We start from the raw sequence: 21,926 nt of genomic DNA on the forward strand, positions 1-21,926 counted from the left end.
GTGCTCCTTCTAGCGCCAAAAATGTTGAAGGTTGGAACTTGACTTCCTCAACATCAAGGAACATCACCTGGTTGGGAGCTTAAAGAAACTTCATTTCCATTGAAATTGGTGGGTTCGACTGGATATAAAGGGACCAGTTTCCCGTTTTAAGGAGATTTAATATAGTAACAGAATGAAAAACTGATGAAATGATTTTAGAGCTAATGGTAAAATTACTGAATAAACGTATTCTTATTTCCTGGGATAGTACACCTTCACATGTGATTCAAAGAAAGATATCACAAAGTAAATAATGATATAGATCATTCAATACTTTAATTAATAGAAATCATATATGATAAATTAAATTAATTAAATATTTAATTAATTTAGTTGATTAAAACTCAATCACATACAAAGATCTCATTATCTCATACATAATCACAAATCATCCAATCCTGCACATCAATAGTGATGACTCATTGTTTTCAAAGCACTTATATAACGAAATAACGCACAATAGATTCACTATCTAAATCAACCATACATAACGATATCGCAAAGATAATAGTACCTGATGCATTATTTCTCTACTTATGAAAAAGATAGCTTTCAAGCTTAGCTTTTTAATTAGATAACTCTAAATCAAACAATAATGAAAGTTCAAAATTTGTCTTCTCAAAATTCTTGACCACTTTCTAAATGCATGAAAGGGGTTTAAACTAGCATTTGCACCCAGTGTTGCAAAGGAAACGCCGTAAGGCATAGTGTGTGGAAGAATATTGAAATGTGAATAGGTTTTTGTGGGTTTTTTTGGAAGCAAGGGTCGATGAATGCGAGCTTTTATTTGGGGGAGCGATGCCGGAAACCGTTGAAATAGAATGCAAGCAGCCATAAATATGCATTGAACCTGTTTAGAGACCTTTGTTTGTTGTTGGAAAAACTGTGGAGTTAAAGGTGAAGATAAATGAATGAGTCCATGTGAACAACAAACGGGCAACCATATTGATTTGGAAAGGGGTATTTAAGAAATCATTATTCAAATGGGAAATTAAATTAATATGCGAACAACAACCGAGCAACCATATTGATTTGGAAAGGGCTATTTAAGAAACCATTACTGAAATTGAAAATTAAATTAATATGAAGATATTTTGAAAACATGTATTATAATCATTAAAGTCAATTGATTTTGTAAACAAAATATGTTAAAACCCATTGACAATGAAATGGTTGTGAGGAAATAAACTATCAAAATGGCATTGATGTCGAAACATCCCTTTTTTAAGTTTGAAACGGGAAACACAAATAGTTGGGAGGACATGAACTATCAAAATGGTATTTGATGTTGAAACATCCTTTTTTAAGTGTGAAATGGAAAATACAAATATTGTATTGTAACATCCTTTTTAAAGTTTGAAATGGAAAATACAAAGTGTGATGTAACATCCTTTTTAAAGACTGGAATGGAAAACACAAATAGTTGTGAGGAAACAAACAATGAAAACGGTATCCGATCTTGAAACATATTTTTTCAAGTTTGAAATGCAAAATACAAACAGTGAATTGTAACAAAAGAGGTTCGAGAAGGAATATAATAGTCTAAAGAACATTGTGCTTGTCATTCCATATTTGAAGTTGTATGAAAACATGGCGGAGGCAGCGAAGGCCTTGAAGATGCAGCAATGGGCCTGCAAAATTTATATTTTGTTAGAATTAGTAATATGTAAACCAGTTGCAGAAATGTATTAGTAATACTCTGCAGGTGAGTTGTGTTCAAATGAATCTGGAATGAATGGTAATGAAGTTACCTTTGCTATGGGGATCCATATATTGTTAGTGGAAGATGCATGGTGAATAACGGCATATTGAACACAATTGGAGGTCAATGCACAGCTGGAGATGCAGTTTTTTTGCTTGCCAATCTACATGTAGTTGTGTAGGTATATTATTTCTGAGCCCATGTGGCCTGCTGCAAAAGAAAGAAAAGGTAAGAATGAGATGTATAGACAATATAAAGACATCCTAATATTTGCTTATTTACTAATAATGATTAAAGTTTGTTGTTGTTGAAAGATATGAAAAGTATGTTAATAAAGAGAATGAGGTAAATAAATGGAGGAAACCTTTTGGCGATGTCAAAGTACGGGTTGGAGCAGATTATCTGGAGGCGGCATTGAACGGAGAATTTCCTCCGCGTGTTTTCTGCGAGCAATGTTTTTGTTGTCCTTCATTTTACCGTAACGATCGAAACTGAATGCGGGGTTAATCCGGAGATCTTGCAGAGAAGGCACTCTTGAAATAGCTGTGAATGTGAGACCTTGACGTTCTGTTTTTCCAATGTCAATTGTTGCTCTTGGAAGGGTCATACCTTGAGATTTATGTATGGTTAAAGCCCAAGCCATCTCCAGTGGAATTTGTGCACGACCATTTCTTTTTACTGCTGGAATAGGCAAGTGAGTGGGGTTTCTTTCATCCCAAGGAGGCCCAATGTACTTGGGGAAATCTACGACAACAAATGTTGGAATTTGTGGTGGTGCAGTTGATTCTTTGTAAAAGATGGTTACAATTTTTCCAAGGGAACCATTAACAAGACCGGCTGAAACCCAAAGGTTGGAAGTCAACATAACTTTTTCGCCATTGCATAGCAATACAATTCGCTCAAGTTGCTCATCTTCAGAGGAAAGGCTGGAATATGTGGTGTCATCTTCAGCAATGGATCGTGCGATAGGAGTGTTAAGAGATTTCATCATTTGCTTATTATGGACCGTTGTTTGAGCATTTGTTGGAAATAAATGCATGGAATCATGGAATGAACGTATTTCTTCTTCTGATAAAAAGGAATCTGTGCGCGACATGAGTATGTTGTAGTCATCGATTGTTGGATTTGCATCTCTAATGTTCTGTAGAATGTTCCTGAAAGTAACCTGTGCGATGTCGTCGCCTTGTTGACGAAATATTGTGTCCAATGTGATGACTGTGTCGAAGGTGCCCCACAATGCGCTTCCGTGGCTCGTCCCTGCATACAGAGGTATGTCTTTGACGGGTGGTAGCTGACCGAGATCACCAACTAATATTATGGAACAACCACCAAAAGGAGTGTTTCTTTGGTGGGGAAATGCCTCGCGAAGACGTGCATCAATATGGCTGAGAAGCTTTGGCCCAATGAAGCTCATTTCATCGATCAGTATGTATCTTATATGCTTGAGTTCTTCCTGGAATTTTGCAAGAGCACCACCTTCTAACGGCATAAGATCCTTTATAGGAAGGTGCAAAGCAGAATGGATTGTCGATGCTTGTATGTTGAAGGCAGCAACCCCTGTAGGGGCGAGGAGCATGATCGGTGAAGGTTCCAGGCTTGCAAGGCCTATGAGCATATCTTTGATGCAATTAATAAGGAGGGATTTTCCCGTACCAGCAGTGCCTTGTATTATCATTCTGAGAGCGGGTAAATAATCCTTCCTAGAAAAATGATTAAAAATAATATTCAGAGCTTTTCTTTGCATTGGAGATAATGTAGTAAGGGTCGGCAGGGTATGTCGATGTGTTTGAAGAATGCGGTGGATGGAGCGGCTATTCTCAATGAATTGTATTGCATTATTTTGTAGATCCAATGGGATAGTGGTATGATTCCAGTTATGGGTGTCATCAAAGCCACGAAGACCAAGCATGTCAAGGTCATTTATGAGAAGCTCATTTGTAGGGTGTAATTGGGAAAGTAATTCCCATTCATTTATTTCCATGGCGTCTGCTGGATTGGCTTCATTCATAGTTGAGGTATCATTTGCGACAGATTCAATATCAGATGGTGTGCGGTGTTGATGCCAAGGATTGTAGAATGGGCGAAATGTTTGCCAATTTGTGATGAAATCTGCAGCAGAATCTCCTATATCTTGTACGATACGGCGAAAAGGTTTGTATAGCATAAGCTCAACCCTGCAAAAGTCAGCGTAGCAAGGTTCTGTTGTGGATGGTATGGAGGAGTAGCGTGGTATGACCCGAACAATTGCCTTTGTAGGCCTTTGTTTCCATTTGTTTGTTTTGCGACGAGGATCATATGACCAGGATCTTGCCGACTCTATTAGTGATGTGGACTCTAGGGTAGAAGGGCGTTGGATATATGTATCTATGAAGTGCGGGGATGTAGTGGAGGGGGCGTCCGTTTGTGGAAGGCGCATAAGAATTTTTTGGCTTACATTTAAAGAAATGAATGGCCGACTACATAATGTTAACGGTAATTTTTGCAGCATATGGCAGGTTTCCTGGGCTCCAATGTCACGATCAACAAGGGTTTCAGCAAGAAATTTTCGGAATGCGGATGTTGCTGGGTCAGAAATGGGTGAAGCAAGGACAATTCTACGTAGCATGTCGTGGAAGCTTTCAGATTTTTTTTCAGCTTTGGATGCATATTTGGCGATATATTTTTGTACAGCGTGTATGGAGAGAACTGGTTGGTAGTCAACATTTGCACGCCAAATAGATAGGATGGTAGGGTTATGGCTATTGAGTCGATCGTCGTTCCGAGCAGGGGTGTATGTTTTTTGGCCATTGGAATCAATGAATAAGGCCGATTTTGGATGCAATTCCCACGGTGCTTTATAACGACATTGGAGTGAGGATCCATTTTTTCTTAGGCACGTGCTTTCTGAGCATTTTGTGTGACGTTCAACACAATTGACGAGTTGTTCATAGTCACTGAAAGGATTGGTTCTGAAGATTTGCGGTGTGGACAACAGGCAAGGGTCTTCGGGATTTGTCCAAGCATTTGGTTGGTTTGAACTCGAAGGAGCACGAGGGTTCCAAGCGGAAATATATTTGTCGAAGAACTGCCTTGCAATATCGACTGCTTCTGTGTCTTCCCAGTTGAGATTCCCCATATCAGGTGCATTTTCTATCCAAAGGAAACCATGGATGTGCACAGATCCCCTATGTTGCCATTCATACCTAACAAGAATGCGTTTTTGTAAGATAATTTTGCAATAGGTGAGGAATGATGTTTAGAGTTCTTGGAGGAAAAAAAAAATGCGGTAGAATGCGTACCTGTACCAGTAATCTTTTGTATTCAGGTGTTTCTCCAAGATAATCTCACGAAATGCTGTGAATCTATGGTGCATATATAGCGATGTTAAATGTGGGTTAGAGATAATGTTATCATTTCTCCACTTTTGTTGTTTTCCAATATCAGTAGGAAGGCATCCGGGCATGACTGCATGAAGATCAGGCCATTTTGTATCAGCTGCACTTAATGTGAAGAAGAATGTCGGGCAACCGAGTTGAGATATCATGTCCATTAGCTCATTTTTAGCTTTGTGCCAAAATGACCTTGTTCCACGTAAAGAGCTACCGAAGCGCATGACTTGCTCCGCCAATTGCTCATCTGGAAACTGTTCTAATCGAATGTTCAGTTCTCGAATAGATATTGGAAAGTTATCTGTGATGTTTTTTTTCACAAAAATCGACGCTGTTGCTTGACTGCGATGCCGCATCATGAGATTATATATGTAATAACGAAAGCGTGGGTGGCTTCCAAATCTGTTATCGCAGTAACGTATGAGATGAAGTGCATATTCATGTAACTGCACTGCTTTCATTCTTGGCTGATTTGGCATTGCAGCGCCTGTTGGGAAAAGGGCGGGGAAAGCCATAGAGAGTAGACCTTCTGTGTTGTATTCATTGACTGGCGATAAACCAATTGTTGGCCACTCAATTGTAGTATCAGATTGGTGGTTGCAAGCATGCAAATAATGGCGGATTTCTTGAATTTCTGTATTTGTATTGGGTATGATGGGTACGAACGATGATGTTTGGGCAGCAGATGGGTCTGCGAAATCTTCGGTGAGCTCATGGGGTGGTTCAAGTGGAAGGCGAACAGTGGTTTCTGTAGTATTGGAATGGTGAAGCGAGGAGGAGACATCGGTGGGGATTGCTGGTAAGGATGCCAGTGCATTGGAATCAATACGAACATTCTTATAGTATGGGTCATTAGCCAATTTGTATTCCAATGCAGCGAGAACGCGATGTCTACTGACAATGAAATCATAAGCCTTATGGTCATTACCATGACGCGTGACAATTAGGATGTCCAAGTGCTCAACACGTCGTGGCAACATGTTTGCGATTTTTGTTATGTCTTGAGGAAAACAAATTGTGTGGCCACTGTATTTATACTGGCCACCACGTGCATGTGTTACCTGCAATATAGGGTTAACCCTAGCAATGAGCATTTCTTCTATTTGCGAAAGAGACGTAAGAGCAGCTGGTTGAGGGCCAGGGTCCATGTTGTTTGATAATGAGAAGCGATGACCCTTTGTTTCAGAGGCACATCTAGAGCAGCAATCCATGTGGTTGGAATTGCGGATATGTATTCCAGGATATGATTCAAGACAAATGGAGCATGGACATTTAGGTGGAAGTTTATCAAGCTTTGAACGGAAATCTCGATGTGCTTGATCGGTATAAACGTTGTTGAAAGCATGTGCAAAGGAGGGGTTAGGGCAATGAGGCATGGCTGTATTTGTTTGAGAGGTTTGCTGAGAAGATAAAGAGCCTGATAATTGCAAGGGAGGATTGTTTTCAGGGTGGGGCATTTCAGACGAGGAAGGTTGGTCACCCTTTTGTTTTTTGTTTTTTTGACATTCTATGATGTTTTTTTTTGCTTGGTAAAGCTCACGGCGTCGTGCATTTATTCGTTCTTTATTTGTTGCATAGTATCTTCGAGCACGTTCATTATTAGAAGAAGAAGCCATTCGCAAAATTTATGGTACCTATAAGTAAGGGAGGGGAAAACAAGAATGTTATTTAGAGACAACAACCACGTTATTGTATGAAAGCGAAAGAAGGGTAAAAAATGCAAGCGAAAGCGAAAGAAGGGGAAAAAAAATCTAAGTTCTGAATAGTGCCATGTGATTTTTTTTATTTGAGAAATGTTTTTGAAAGAACGTATTAGTATTTTTGATGCATACATGTAGGTAGTTTCATGTGTAAAGTTGATAAAAGGAAAAAAAAAATGTGATTTTTGCTACTAACATAATGCTAGATACAATGGAGAACAAATATTTATTTCAATGGTATATAAGAAATTTTCATAAGAAGACATGCAACAATATATCTTGTAAAGTTGTATTTTTAAAATTGGGCAATAGGAATTGCCAAAAAGCAAGGAACACATTCTGCAATATTTATTTACAATGTCGAGATGCTCTGAATTTCTCGAAGGATGTTTTTGCATTCTGTCGTGAAATGTAGTTTTTCTTCTTTTATGATAACGCATTTCAATCGTGGGACTTCTTTAAAAGTTTCTGTCTTCACCGAAAGTGTGAAGATATGATCTGTCCATAGAGCTCTAGAGACAATTTCCTTGATTAGTTCTGGATCTGAAGATAATAGATAGAAGTCTTTGGCATTATTTCCAAGAATTGTAGAGCCCGCGTCTTCGAAAGCAACAGTTGAAGTCAATTCACCAGTGTGATCTTGTATGTCGATTTTCAATAAGTATCTGTAATCACAGTCGCTTACTTCAGCGTTGCACTTTGGACAGAACCACACCCCTGTATTTTGTGGAATAAGTTTTTTCATGCATTTTTTCCCACCAACAATGGACGGGCAAGAAATGTAGTAAAAACTATCCATACCAATTTTTGTTATTGTGCCCTTTAATTGGAAAAATGTTGGTTTCTCTAAGGAATCCATACTGTAAATGTCAGCAATTGTTATTTTTTTTTGTTGGGGGCAAAAAGGAGATCTTGTTGTCAAAGATGTTGAAGCAGCAGTGGAGCCTTCTTTTTTAAACCACGACTTTAGCGTCTGGGCCTCTTCAATGTCAGGATCCACAAGAACAATGGATCTCGATGTAGTGCCGATATTTTTCCCATTAAATTCGCCAACACGTGCAGATTTGATTGCAACGATGGGGTTATTGCCTGTAGCACATAGGGAGGAGATTTCCTGTGAAACGGCTTTAAAATTATCGCCCCAAAAGATTGCATCTATGCTATACCCTGACATGTCTTGAAGCTGCACTGTTTGTTTATTGACTTCAGAGCCATCTCTTCTACGTATAGTGCATACACTGGAAATGTCTGTGACAACACCCAAAATATCAACAATGGAGTTGACGTTTGTTGTTCTGATATCATCAATTGATTTTATACTGAATTGAACTGCTGGATTATGTTTTTTTTCACTGGCAACATGTTCTATGGTAGATGTTGCATTCAACAAAATTTCCCAGTCATTGTTCAAGTGGTTGTATTGCTTATTAGCCATTTTCACATTCCCTTTAGAAACAATGTAGACATTTCCATTTTGGATTTTGTCGAAGAAATAATCTGCGACATTGTTGAAACATGTAATATGGATTTCTCCACCCTCTGTGTCGAACAGGTCAAAGCCAAACACTTTACCGGGTCCGTATTGATTCTGAAATTGTCGAAGAGCTGTTTTCCTTTGGACATATCCTTTTATGCACCAGTTTGAGTGGTAAGGGTTTAAAGATTTGATGGGAATTTGAACCGGTTGAACGGACGGGGCTGGAGTAGTTGGAAGAGGGCAGGGCCTTTTTGATGGAGGATGTGGATCCGATGAGGATGGAGAGTTTTCATCAGATGTGATGGGGAAACTCATAGTTGTTGGATTGCCAATTAAGGGTGCAAATGAAGTAGATATTTCAAAGTCTAATAGCTTTATAGACCTACACGACAAATGAGAGTCAAAGGAATAACTGTTAGAAGTGGTTGTGTTATAAGTAAAAGAATGTTAAATTTGAAATAAGAATTTTATAACAAACTTACGTTGAAGGACCAATAGCTGAGGTAGTCCAACTTTTAACATTTATAATAGAACCCTTTTGTAGCAAGCCTGTTGCTACGAGATCATTGAAATCTTTTGGAAGCATGATGTGTTTCTTATGTGTTCCGTCTGAAATTGCAGTACGATATCGTGGAGTTGAGTTTTGCATTGGTTGTATTGGCTCAAGCTCAGCAATTTGCAGGTATGGTTGAATATGAGCTGATCCAGATAACATTGAGGAAATTGCATTTTCAGTGAGGTTTGATGTCATTTTCTGGTACAAAACAAAACACAAAAATGTTGTAAGAAGCATGTTTAGTTTTTTTCTAAATGAGTGGGCATCTAAGCTTATAAACATAATGAAGAAAGATATTTATTACAACATCTTTATACGTTCATTTTTTGTAAGCATACTTCCACGAAGCGCAGAGGAAGGAGAGGGAGAAACAAATGAAATAGAAGGTTTGGGGATAACTCCAGTATCATCTGGTTGCTGATTTGATTGCCCAAAAATCATGGTGCTTTGAACGACAGAGGTCGAGAAAAGCCATACCAGCAGGCGAAGTGCAAGCCATGGAAGGGACAATGTAGCCATATGAGGTACACCAACATCTCCCCTAGAGGAAAAGGGAGTAGGGGAAATCCTTAATTGGCGGACACCATTTTGTCAAACTGAGACCAACGAGGGAGCAGTGTTGTTATTCCGATTTGAATAAATTGTATGACACTTTGACACAACTGCTTTTTCAATTTTTAAGAGACGAGAAAAAGCTAAAGACGACTCTAGTCGCCTTCGATCTGGGCAACTCTAGTAGCATCTGGTTGCTGAGTTGATTGATCGAGAATCAAGGTGTTTTGAACGGCAGAGGTCGAGGAAAAAGTATATTGGCAGGGCAATTGCAAGGCCTGGAAGGGTCAATGTAGCCATATGAGGTGCACCAAGATCTCCCCTAGAGGAAAAGGGAGCAGGATTCCTCCATGGGGAAATCCTTGAATGGTGGACTCCATTTTCTTACCCTAAGACCAGCGAGGGAACAGTGAGGTTATTCCGATTTAAATAAATTTTATGACACTTTGACACAAGTTGCTTTTTCATTTTTTAAGAGTCGAGAAAAAGCTAAAGATGACTCTAGTCGCCTTCGATTTTTAATGAGCCTGAAGTGACAAGTGCTCAGATGGTCCTTTTCTTTTAAGGAGTCTGAAAAGGAATGAAAGTGACTACTCTGTGAGGTTATTCCGATTTAAATAAATTTTATGACACTTTGACACAATTTGCTTTTTCATTTTTTAAGAGTCGAGAAAAAGCTAAAGATGACTCTAGTCGCCTTCGATTTTTAATGAGCCTGAAGTGACAAGTGCTCAGATGGTCCTTTTCTTTTAAGGAGTCTGAAAAGGAATGAAAGTGACTACCCTGTGAGGTTATTCCGATTTAAATAAATTTTATGACACTTTGACACAATTTGCTTTTTCATTTTTTAAGAGTCGAGAAAAAGCTAAAGATGACTCTAGTCGCCTTCGATTTTTAATGAGCCTGAAGTGACAAGTGCTCAGATGGTCCTTTTCTTTGAAGGAGTCTGAAAAGGAACGAAAGTGACTACTCTGGATATCTAGACAGGGGGATTACCAAACCAATCGCAAAACTGCAGAATACTTTTTATGGTACGGCAGTCAATCTTCCTGAATGCTGTGTTCAGTGCATTGCGATCGATAGGGCGGCAGACACGGCTTCCTAAGGATAAAGGATATAGCCTACTGTGGTCTCCCAATATATACTCGACGGTACGTGGGAGCACAAGTCCGTATTGGCACTTGTCATTTCAAAGAGGAGGAATCACCCAACCTACGATGAAAGTGATAGTTACCAGGTTTTACGACGCCGGAACACGTCTCTAGCCTAGACTTCTAAATGGTGTGCGTTAGGTTCCAAAGCGTTTTTATGTTTATTGAAATGTATTTTACAGTTGATCTTTCTTAAGAAGTTTGCCTTTAAGGTTGATCGCGTGATGTACAGATACAATTCCTAAATATGCAATCTAAGATGATAAACAATCATTTACTTTCTTTTTTTTGCAATGAAAAGCCTAGCTACTAAGGAAAGAGAAGCGAAACTGTTTGAACATAGAGCAGAGAGCACACGCAAAGTCCTAAATCAATTACCACATGCATTCTAAATGTAAATGTACATGCATGTATTTGTTTTCCGCTTTCTTAATGTGTGGATGACAAAAAAAATGACAAGTGGAATATAATATCAACACACACTAAAAAACAAGACAGCCACGATGGCACCACTTTGCATTAGTTAAACACAAAGGAATAAAGTTTAAATTATCAAGAAAGCATATATATAACTGAATCATTTCAACCGGAAAATAATTTTGAATGAAATTTATAAGACTCTTTAGTTGCTCAGTGGCTAATGTACAATTGATGGAAGAGGATTTTGTATCATGGCCCATGGATGAAATAGAAATGGAGCAAAAGCTCGGAAAGGAGATTAAGGTTGTTACCAGAGATGAAGCAATATAGAAAACGCCCAGAAATGTCCGTCAACGCTGAAAGTTGGATTGCCCAGTGACAAAACAAAGTAGGCCAAGGCAAAGTATCTGTATTTAACATTGTTGTGTGAGTAACCAAAACAAGCTGCACATTGCTATGCAAATTAATAGTCTTTGCGAGAAGAAAACCCAACATAATCCACACAATCTAATCCTCGCAAGGAAGGTTTTGCAGGGATTTAAAGGCTTTCTTATGCTATAAAATCCTAGGCAAATGTGGGTGCCCCAGCAAATAAAAATGTTTACCATAATACCCACTTACTATTAAGCATTGTCTCCAAAGGAACTTGAACAATATGATAAAAGACTGATCTTTTACTTCTATAATATACATAATGTTAAATATATGAAAAACACTTTCTGCTTGCAAGTAAGACTCTATAGTTGCTGAGTGGCTAATGTACAATTGATGGAAGAGGATTTTCTATCATGCTCCATGGATGAAATAGAAATGAAGCAAAAACTCGGAAAGGAGATTAAGGTTGTTACCGGAGTTGAAGCAATACAGAGAACGTCCAGAAATGTCCTTCAACGCTGAAAGTTGAACAGCAACTACAAATTAGTTTGCAACTGCTTCACACATAGTAAAAAATGGATATTGTCAGATAAAGGCAGGGAGAAATTCAATAACAAAGCAGAGATTAAACTACGTGCAAGATGATCCGAGAACAAGTAGTTTAATATCATCTGTTAATATAATTTGATGGTTAAAAAAATATGTTGCATCATTCAAAAGTTATCAATTCAAATTTACAGATTGAATATGCATGACTTTGCACACTAAAAATAGAATATGCATAACTTTGCAAACTTAAATAGTGATTTCAGAAGTAAAATATATAAATACATTTTATGAGTCAAATTACTTCCAAAGTTAACAAGACTGGATCTCGTTACAAGAACTTCCAGCCACCTTGTTGTAAGACCTTCATATTTAAAAACATTTTACCCTACTTATACTCTGTAATTGAGAGTATAGCTAGAATATAAGGCTGTACTTCGTTACACGGGATATATAAATATGCACATCAAAGCCTGATCGAATAACATGAGAGCATAGTTCAAAACACCAAGTTGAAGCCTAGATTTATATTTAATGTTGCACAAAATTTGGCATAAAGCATAGGATAAACCACTGACAAAGTTAACAAAGCCTGATTGAATAACCTGAGAGCATAGTTCAAAACACCAAGTTGAAGCCTAGATTTATATTTAATGTTGCACAAATTTGCAAATGACAGATATGGTGGAAATTCATATATCTGTATTGTTCAGAGTTTTAAGAAGCACATGTATCTAAGAATCCAGGAACCTGAGGCTCTGGGCTTATGCTATCTTCATCAAGATTGCCGTCCTGCCATTGTACACAGAGATGTTAAGCCTAGCAATATATTGCTTGATTCTGACATGACTGCAAGGGTTGCAGATTTTGGAGTTGCAAAGCTGATTCGAACTGGTTCGGAGGCCATGTCTTCTGTTATTGGCTCCTATGGCTACATTGCTCCAGGTAAAGTAGTTTCAAACTTCAGAACTATAAGTGGTCATTCTTTTTATGGTAACATTAATTTTCTTTTCAGAAACCATATACATTCTAACATCTTAGGATATAGCTTGTTCTTGAATGATACTCTGTCCATCCATTTTATGTTACATGATTGTCTCTGATGTGAGCAATTTACTTACAAAGTGTCTAACATCTTAGGTTACTCCATCAATCCATTCTATGTCAACATGGTTGTCTCTGGTGTGAACAATATACTTGCAAAGTGTCTAACATCGTAGGTTATACTTTGTTCTTGAATGATACTCCATCAATCCATTTTATGTTAACATGATTGTCTCTGATGTGAATAATTTACTTACAAAGTGAGTTAGGATGGTCTAAGTGCATTTTTCTTTCAGTTTCATGATTGTGTACCCTGGAAAATCTAAGAATACAAAAGGAGAATCTTGTATTGGTTTTACATCCCTAAAGCATTAAGATTAGCTGAACACAAAAGTAAAAGGGAATCGGTTTTAGCTACTGTTTGGATTTGAAGAAGGAATTCAGAAATATGAGTATTCTCAGATCAGACAACCTTATGGAAAAGGTCTTATTATTTTTATGTATTTGTAAGTTAGTTTGTGTATCAGATTCTCAGTGATTGATGGGTATGGAGTTGTGTTTAGCCCAGCTTAGTTCAAAATCCTAAATTTGCTATAAGGTAGCATTCATTGTTTTCTACATAGCCAATCAAATTCTTACACAGATTTTCTCTTGTAATATATACCTGAAAGTTATATGTTAAACCTAGCACAGACTTGTACTGTTTCATTAATTGAGGATGGTAGCAATCTATTAAGTCCATGAGTCTGGAAGGTTCCCATAGATGTAATTGCCTTCACTGCTATATCTCTTGGATTGATCTATGTTGGATCTTGCAATGATGAAGTGTCTCAGTCAATTATTATTGCCTTGATGGAGAGAAGTGATTCTGAGCTAGGAGAGCCACTTACTCGATTTCTTTGTTTAGGCCTTGGCCTCTTATATCTTGGAAAGCAGGTGAGTGGATTGATTCTGAACAGAGTCCATTAACTGCCATTATATCCTCCAGACATATATTGGTCAATGATTTGTGCTTACTTTGGGAATATGCTGTAAGAAAAAGAAACATAAGATATGCTGTTTTTTTTTAAAAAGAGTGAAGAAAGAGGTATATTTAAAGGAAAATTATGAAATATTTTACATGAGATCCCGTCCACACAAACTCCAGAGGAGCTGCTCAATTACCAGCTAATACAGTGATTAAAGGGAAGTGGTCCACAAAATAATTGAAAGGAGATAGGACATAGAGGTTTCTGGGAGTGATGACTGATTAGAGATTGCTGATGTTCTCAACTCCCTGGCATTCCCAGAAAAGTGTTAGAAGCTCTATTTAATGTTGTATTTGTACTAACATTGAAGGTTGTTACCGTGTTGTTTAGCCAAGAGGTCGTTTTTAGGAATCTTGTTTGTTGCCATCTGTATGATTTTCTAAAGCACTCAACTATACAAACGTATGCAGGGAATTTATAGTTTAGTAACTTCTAGAAAAATACCTTTTGATAGCATTTTGACAAGGAACAAGTAAAACATTCATTTATATAACATACTGTTGCGGATTCCTGGGTGCTATTTTTTCTGCTTTCTGGTATTTCAACTTTTCCAAGGTGGAAAGATCTAGGTAAGCGCATGTAGGTAATGGTTTAAGCTAAAGATTAAATGAGGGTCACCATGCCGTTTCCAATATGTTGAAGAAGATTTATTGCCAATGATGCTATAGGTATTAAAGAAGTGTTTTGTTTGATTTTTGTGAGATGTTATGGCACTAGGTAGTGATGTATGCCTTGCATAATGTCTGTGCTAACAAGAATACAGGTTTTCCTTGCTTTTGCTCAAAGTCACAGGCTTTTAACTCTTCTCTTGAAATAAACAGGAAAAAGTTGATGCAACTTTGGAAGTAGCAAAGACATTCAATGAGAAAATATCAAGATATTGTCAAGTTACGCTGGAGTCCTGTGCATATGCAGGGACTGGAAATGTTCTCAAGGTAAGAAATGAATTGGCTGAAATGAGACCTGTTCTAGATGAAGCTATTAAAGCTAAAGAACAGATTACAAGAGATTTGAATGTTATAAGCTGGAGACATGTCCTACAATGGTTGAAAAAGAACAACTTGAGACAGAACCTATGAGAACAAGGCAGCTGACTGATGAACTTAATGGTCAAATATCTCAACTTAGTGATGAAATGCATGAAATAAAGGCTGAAAAGGTTAAAGCGATGAATGATCTTGATGAATTCAAGGTCTTGGTCAAAAAATTAGAAAATGAGAGAGCAGAGCTATCTGAATATCTTCATGTAGTGAGAGCTGAGCTGGAGCAAATGAAAAAAGAAGCTGATTTCCACCAAAAACATGAAGAAGAAAGGAATCGATTCTCTGAGGAGAATGCCAAACTTTCTGCAGAGTTATATGATTGCAAGGAATATTTATCAAGGAGGCAAGATGAAAAATCAGAACGTGATAAGCAATTGAGAGATATGGTACTTGAGCTTCGTAAAGCTACATCAGAAAATATGAATTTTGCAAGCAATGTGTGCAAGCATAGACATATGTTAACAGAGGTAGAGGGTGAATGCTTTCTACCTATCCCTGAGGCAAGATGCGACTCAGCTTTGTTGCAGAGACAACCTTATGGAAAAGGTCTTATTATTTTTATGTATTTGTAAGTTAGTTTGTGTATCAGATTCTCAGTGATTGATGGGTATGGAGTTGTGTTTTAGCCCAGCTTAGTCCAAAATCCTAAATTTGCTATAAGGTAGCATTCATTGTTTTCTACATAGCCAATCAAATTCTTACAATTTTCTCTTGTAATATATATCTGAAAGTTATATGTTAAACCTAGCACAGACTTGTACTGTTTCATTAATTGAGGATGGTAGCAATCTATTAAGTCCATGGGTCTGGAAGGTTCCCATAGATGTAATTGCCTTCACTGCTATATCTCTTGGATTGATCTATGTTGGATCTTGCAATGATGAAGTGGCTCAGTCAATTATTATTGCCTTGATGGAGAGAAGTGATTCTGAGCTAGGAGAGCCAATAGTGGAGCGTTTACCTGGAGTTCTTTGGTGAAAAAATAAAAACTATGAACAGGAAAAACCATATTAAAGATTTATCTGGCATAATCTTAGAAAATGTTTTTACAGACAAATTCAGTGCATGTATCATTGTAATAGGGATTTTGGCCCTGTTTCCTCCATGACCTCACGTGCAGCACACTCCTCCCAAGTCTCTCATGCACATATGTGCGAATAAACAAGGATTTTGCATTCTACCCATTAATGAGTACAAGGGAAAACAATAAATTTGCAAGAGAGAAAGAACAAACAAAAAAGACCACTATTGACATTGTGGATGCAACATTCACTAGGCCTTGTAATTTGTATATGGATAAGTCCCTGAATCTATGTTAAGTTTGCAACTTAAAGCATGACCAAAAGCAGCACATTGGTAGAATTAAAGCTATTTTGCCACAGTAGTTGCAGGGCACAAAAGCCTCTAAAGACACCAATGCAATGATTTTGAATCAGGTTTGATTTGGACATGGAAGGCTCCATTAAAGATATCCTTGTAAGGAGCTATGTTTGAAGCTCTCAACAGGCTTGATCTGTTTGGCCCCCTCCTCTTGTGAACAGCACTATTGGATCCATTGAGCGGAGGCAATTTGAAGAGTGCCCAAGGACCCAGGTCACTTTGACTGCCATGAACAAAATTATAAATGGATGCCGTACTCATTAGGCGTTGTCTATGGGCAGACCCTAACCCTGGGTTATATATGTTGTGACAGAAAGCAACACAGTTAAGTCCCTGAATCTATGTTAAGTTTGCAACTTAAAGCATGACCAAAAGCAGCACATTGGTAGAATTAAAGCTATTTTGCCACAATAGTTGCAGGGCACAAAAGCCTCTAAAGACACCAATGCAATGATTTTGAATGAGGTTTGATTTGAACATGGAAGGCTCCATTAAAGATATCCTTGTAAGGAGCTATGTTTGAAGCTCTCAACAGGCTTGATCTGTTTGGCCCCCTCCACTTGTGAACAGCACTGTTGGATCCATTGAGCGGAGGCAATTTGAAGAGTGCCCAAGGACCCAGGTCACTTCGACTGCCATGAACAAAATTATAAATGGATGCCGTACTCATTAGGCATTGTCTATGGGCAGACCCTAACCATGCTGGAACCATATGACAGTGAGGAAAATAATAGACAGACCATCAATATACGAAACATTCACACAACTGTAGAATACTATCAAATATGTCACAGGGATTGCCTGTAAGGCAATCTATACATCCTTGACATGCAGATCGAATCCCAGCACTAATGTAACATTGGTGCATAAATCCATCAATCAGTATGAAAGGCACGCACATAAACTTTGCAATTATTCATATTTCTCTAGATGTCATAGCATCAACCATTGAGTAGTAGTCACCATATAGGTAATACCCTGGATTCTTACAGGCTTAAACTTTACAGCATATTGGGTTTTATTCCAACAGTTTGTAGTAGTAATAAAACAACTTACATTGTTACCCAAAATCTTATAGTGAAGTTGTATATACAAGAATTTTAAACAGAGGATATAACAACATGTTATAATAATGCAATTGCTACAGCTATTGCTGAAAGTTCATGATGTAGCAACGTATTAAAAGGTAACAGCATTTTCATATCAGCAGTTTGAAACAATACTTGTCAACTACCTATGTGTGATAGCAGATTGCTTGTGTTCTTTTATTGATTGTATTAACACACTGAGACCGTGCAATACTAGTGGGTGACTTCATAATTCGAAGTTGCAAGGATCACTTGCTGTCACGAGTTCTCTCTATGAAACAAAGATTCATGCTGAATCAATTACTGTGGTTATAACTTGGGCTTTTTCACATAGAGAGAACTCGTGACAGCAAGTGATCCTTGCAACTACGAATTATGAAGTCACCCACTAGTATTGCACGGTCTCAGTGTGTTAATACAATCAATAAAAGAACACAAGCAATCTGCTATCACACATAGGTAGTTGACAAGTATTGTTTCAAACTGCTGATATGAAAATGCTGTTACCTTTTAATACGTTGCTACATCATGAACTTTCAGCAATAGCTGTAGCAATTGCATTATTATAACATGTTGTTATATCCTCTGTTTAAAATTCTTGTATATACAACTTCACTATAAGATTTTGGGTAACAATGTAAGTTGTTTTATTACTACTACAAACTGTTGGAATAAAACCCAATATGCTGTAAAGTTTAAGCCTGTAAGAATCCAGGGTATTACCTATATGGTGACTACTACTCAATGGTTGATGCTATGACATCTAGAGAAATATGAATAATTGCAAAGTTTATGTGCGTGCCTTTCATATTAATAATTGCACAATCATTAGAAAGAACACATGTTACTAGCACAATTGTAAGAGAATCTCAAAGCTGCAAATTGCCCAGAACAGAGTAATATTAGATCACAGTCAATGTACAAAAGCTAGCAATGTGCCTTTAAATAATTTTGATGTATTCTTCCTATCATAGTCAAAGATTATATTTGAGACAGTAAGAAAATTCCCTCCCTAATTTCACAAGGTCTGTTACAGTGCCTGATGGCCCAAACTTGTTAAGACCTTGCATCATTATGCAGAGGTATATTGGTAAATATATTGATTCAAAATCCATTAGACCACCCCCTACTAAATCCAGTCGGAAAACCCTGATTTTAAGGCGTTTAATTCCGAGCGACCTAGATTGGTAATAGCATCAGGACCCTAATTCTCCTCCCAACCATTGACAGTCTGTCAATAGAGCAGCTGCCACCCCCTAGCCTAGGACCAAACCAGGGATTCCAGAGGTTTTTTCCACCTCCACCCTGCAAAGGTAAGCTTATACCGGGATTCCAGAGAAAATCCTCCTCCACCCATCAGCCATTAAAGGGATTCCAGACTCAGAGTGTCTCCACCCAGAAGAATTGCCGCTTCAGTACCACCACCCTATGTTGGGAATCCAGAGGGTACTATAACTGATTATTCAGTAATGGAAACCAGTGTAGGCCTCCACCCATTAGATACTGAGGGACTCCAGAGTATAATCCTCCACCCTCGGTTTAGCTAAGAACCCTAGAGAACTAAGCAATAACTATGTTTAATGGAAGTCAAAGGGTTTCAAAGTTATTTTGCAATGTTATGGGATATGAGAGCCATCCCAAATATTCTGGAGTTCTTTGGTGAAAAAATAAAAACTATGAACAGGAAAAACCATATTAAAGATTTATCTGGCATAATCTTAGAAAATGTTTTTACAGACAAATTCAGTGCATGTGTCATTTTAATAGGGATTTTGGCCCTGTGTCCTCCATGACCTCACGTGCAGCACACTCCTCCCAAGTCTCTCATGCACATATGTGCGAATAAACAAGGATTTTGCAAGCCTCAAATTTTTTTTAAATTACCAATCATATTGAAATACCGCAAGAGAAATCATGAAGATTATATAGCCCTCTGCACACAAATATGTATAAAACCATATGACATAAAAGAAGCCCTCTGCTAAAATAGATTCAGTGAAGGTTAAGTGTTGAATGTGTAGACTGTACTGTAACCAACACTACAGATGATTGTGTAAAGAATTTCAATGATATAAGGTGTTCTACGTGTCCATCATTTGATAGTTTTATCAGCGCAACAAGAGTTTCCATAAACAGGATACACAGTGGCATCACATAGAGTAGAGATAGAAAGTCATATACAACAAAATAGAATAATGGCTGAAGAGCTAGAGACAGTGAAAAAACAAAAGGATGCTTTACAGGTACAACTTGAGGAGGCAGAAGAGAGATCATCAGTAATAAGGGAGAAACTGACTATGGCAGTGAAAAAAGGTAAAGGGTTAGCTCAACAACGAGAAAATTTGAAACAATCTCTGGATGAAAAAATAGTAGAACATGAGCAGCTAAAAACGGAGTTGCAATTACGTGACTCTGTGATTAATGAACATAAGCAGAGAATCAGCGAGTTGTCAAGTGAGCTGGAGCGCTTTGAAAGTCTAGAAACAGATGTATTTTCCTTAAAAAGTCATTGTGCCGAGCTAGAGAAGAAGTTACTTGATAGTAACAATACAAGACAGAGTATAATGAAGACATTAAACATTATTGACTTTACAGATGAAGTTTTATACCAGGATCCGGTCAAGAGTACCTGAATGTCTCAGTCTACCAGTGACTTGCAAAGCTTGAGTACCTGAATGTCTCAGTCTGCCAGTTCAGTGGTTCAATTCCTCCCCAAATTGGTAATCTGTCTGAGTTAACAACCTGGAAAAACATTGAACAGGAAAAAAAATAAGTTGGGAAGGCTACCTTCCCATCTGAAGCGATTTAAGTAAAATAAAAAAATGATATCAAAGGATTATGTGTGCAGAAGAAGAGGACTTGGATCATAACTGGATACCTGACAAACCCAGAAAGCATGTAAGCTTATAGAAGAGACAGCTATGTAGTATGAACAGTAGGAAAACGTAAACGATGAGGGTTTGATAGCTGTGGGTCGAACCTTAAATAGCTACTAATCCACTGAATCATGGAGGCCAAATAACTGTCGACAAAGAATCTCTGCCAGCATGCGAAGGCAGCAGAAGAGTCTCATCGCAGAGTCTCTTTGCCAGCATGGGAAGGCAGCAGAAGAGTCCGCCTCCGCAGGTCGCAGGTCCGCCATCGCAGAGTCTCTTTGCCAGCATGGAAAGGCAGCAGAAGAGTCCGCCATCGGAGAGTCTCTTTGCCAGCATGGGAAGGCAGCAGAAGAGTCCGCCTCTGCAGGTCGCAGGTCCGCCTCTGCAGGTCGCCTCTGCAGGTCCGCCGCCGCCCCCTCAACACTCTCAAAACCCTAAAAATCTTTAAACTGTTAATCAACGGCTCATTTTTCTCCCATCGTCTAACACTAGATCTAAGGGCTACAATTTCGACACGAAGACATTTTGGGAGGTCCCTCTCAGAGGGAACGCCTTACGGCGTAATAACCTATTAATATTACAAAAATAGTAAATTTAAAATAAAAGTCTTCAAAAAATCTTTAACAAACTAAGCTAAGATAAAGGACAATTAAATTTTTGATATGTTGCAACAAGAACTCATGACTTTTCTCCAGATTGATTCTTCATCTACTCTCTAAGATTGTATATGTCCGTGAGTGGCTTCAGTTGGGGGGGGTGTATCGGCTGCATGTGCATTTTTCCCGTAAACACTACATCATTAAGTGCTAGAAGAAAATGTATTTCTATGTTTGAGAGACACCTCAACATGACCCACTGACTATGAGGCTTCAATAGAAAATGCCAATAACCTTCAATTTTCGCTTTTGATAAACTCTAAATGTCTTGAACCTTCATTTTAGATGTTTCTTGCCAATATTGTTTCAAAGCTGCGACATCTGGCAAGGTGTCCTTTGGGAATTCCTGAATTATATCGGCTTGTAATAAGGTATCTGTGATGTAATCGGTGAAATTTGAGGCAAGATTTCTGGCTCTAATAATAGCCATATCTTCCCATTTCATTTTGGTATCTCAATCAACAATTACGATATCCTTTTGTGATTCTTCAATTTGAGGAAGATCAGATGATCTTCCGTGAGAAATGTTTTGCCAATCTATATACTCAGAGATTTCTCATCAATATCTTTATAAAATTTCCTCATGTCAGATAACTGATTTACTAAAGAATCACTAGTCTTTGATAAGCCATCAATTAAGGCCAATTTGTGACAAAAAATGGCCTACTTCTTTGTTAAGAGTATATCTAGTTCTGATGCTTCCTTGCAGACTTCATTTATATCTAGATTTTCTCTCAGCTAGTTTATTCTTTGTTGCAACTACAATACCTTTTCGTCCTTATCCTTTACTTCAACTTCAAATTGTATCTTTAAATCATTAAATATGTTTTGCAGATCGGTAAGATTTGTTTTCCATTGTTTCTCAATTGCTTACTTTTCTATTTGAAAAGTTTGTTCTAATTGGACAATCCTTTGATCCTTTTCC

The 21,926-nt window shown here is 37.9% G+C and overlaps 2 protein-coding genes and 1 pseudogene across 10 annotated transcripts; 1 reads left to right on the forward strand and 2 right to left on the reverse strand.

Annotated features, from left to right (window-relative positions):
- Positions 1-1,804: 1,804 nt before the first annotated feature.
- On the reverse strand, positions 1,805-4,977 carry LOC149181195 (uncharacterized). The gene is made up of 2 exons (XM_089416484.1): positions 2,106-4,977; positions 1,805-1,951 (listed from the first exon to the last, which is right to left on the reverse strand). The coding sequence occupies exon 1, from the start codon at positions 4,854-4,856 to the stop codon at positions 2,118-2,120; it is 2,739 nt and encodes a 912-aa protein (XP_089272610.1). The 5' UTR covers positions 4,857-4,977; the 3' UTR covers positions 1,805-1,951; positions 2,106-2,117.
- LOC149181196 (replication protein A 70 kDa DNA-binding subunit E pseudogene) lies at positions 1,805-20,906 on the reverse strand (annotated as a pseudogene). Of its 8 annotated transcripts, none has more exons than XR_016256998.1 (5): positions 20,450-20,861; positions 20,099-20,211; positions 11,814-11,894; positions 11,277-11,372; positions 1,805-1,948 (listed from the first exon to the last, which is right to left on the reverse strand). The product of XR_016256998.1 is annotated as a replication protein A 70 kDa DNA-binding subunit E pseudogene, transcript variant X8 (transcript). The 8 variants fall into 8 exon arrangements; XR_016256995.1 differs by lacking the exon at positions 1,805-1,948 and adding an exon at positions 4,891-6,743 and having other exon boundaries at positions 11,814-11,858; positions 20,141-20,211; positions 20,450-20,906; XR_016256996.1 differs by lacking the exon at positions 1,805-1,948 and adding an exon at positions 4,891-6,743 and having other exon boundaries at positions 11,814-11,858; positions 20,348-20,906.
- On the forward strand, positions 12,243-17,519 carry LOC149181197 (leucine-rich repeat receptor-like protein kinase TDR). The gene is made up of 2 exons (XM_089416483.1): positions 12,243-12,831; positions 14,780-17,519. The coding sequence occupies exons 1-2, from the start codon at positions 12,540-12,542 to the stop codon at positions 14,788-14,790; spliced, it is 303 nt and encodes a 100-aa protein (XP_089272609.1). The 5' UTR covers positions 12,243-12,539; the 3' UTR covers positions 14,791-17,519.
- Positions 20,907-21,926: the final 1,020 nt, after the last annotated feature.

Source organism: Pinus tabuliformis, chromosome 3_2, assembly GCF_031772625.1.
Source record: "Pinus tabuliformis cultivar Carrire ecotype Pingquan chromosome 3_2, CPIR1, whole genome shotgun sequence".
In the NCBI taxonomy this organism is placed as follows: Eukaryota; Viridiplantae; Streptophyta; class Pinopsida; order Pinales; family Pinaceae; genus Pinus; species Pinus tabuliformis.

Coding starts and splice junctions, on each gene's coding strand:
- LOC149181195 (XM_089416484.1), bottom strand. CDS start 4,856: ATGGGGAATCTCAACTGGGAAGACACAGAAGCAGTCGATATTGCAAGG.
- LOC149181197 (XM_089416483.1), top strand. CDS start 12,540: ATGTTGCACAAATTTGCAAATGACAGATATGGTGGAAATTCATATATC.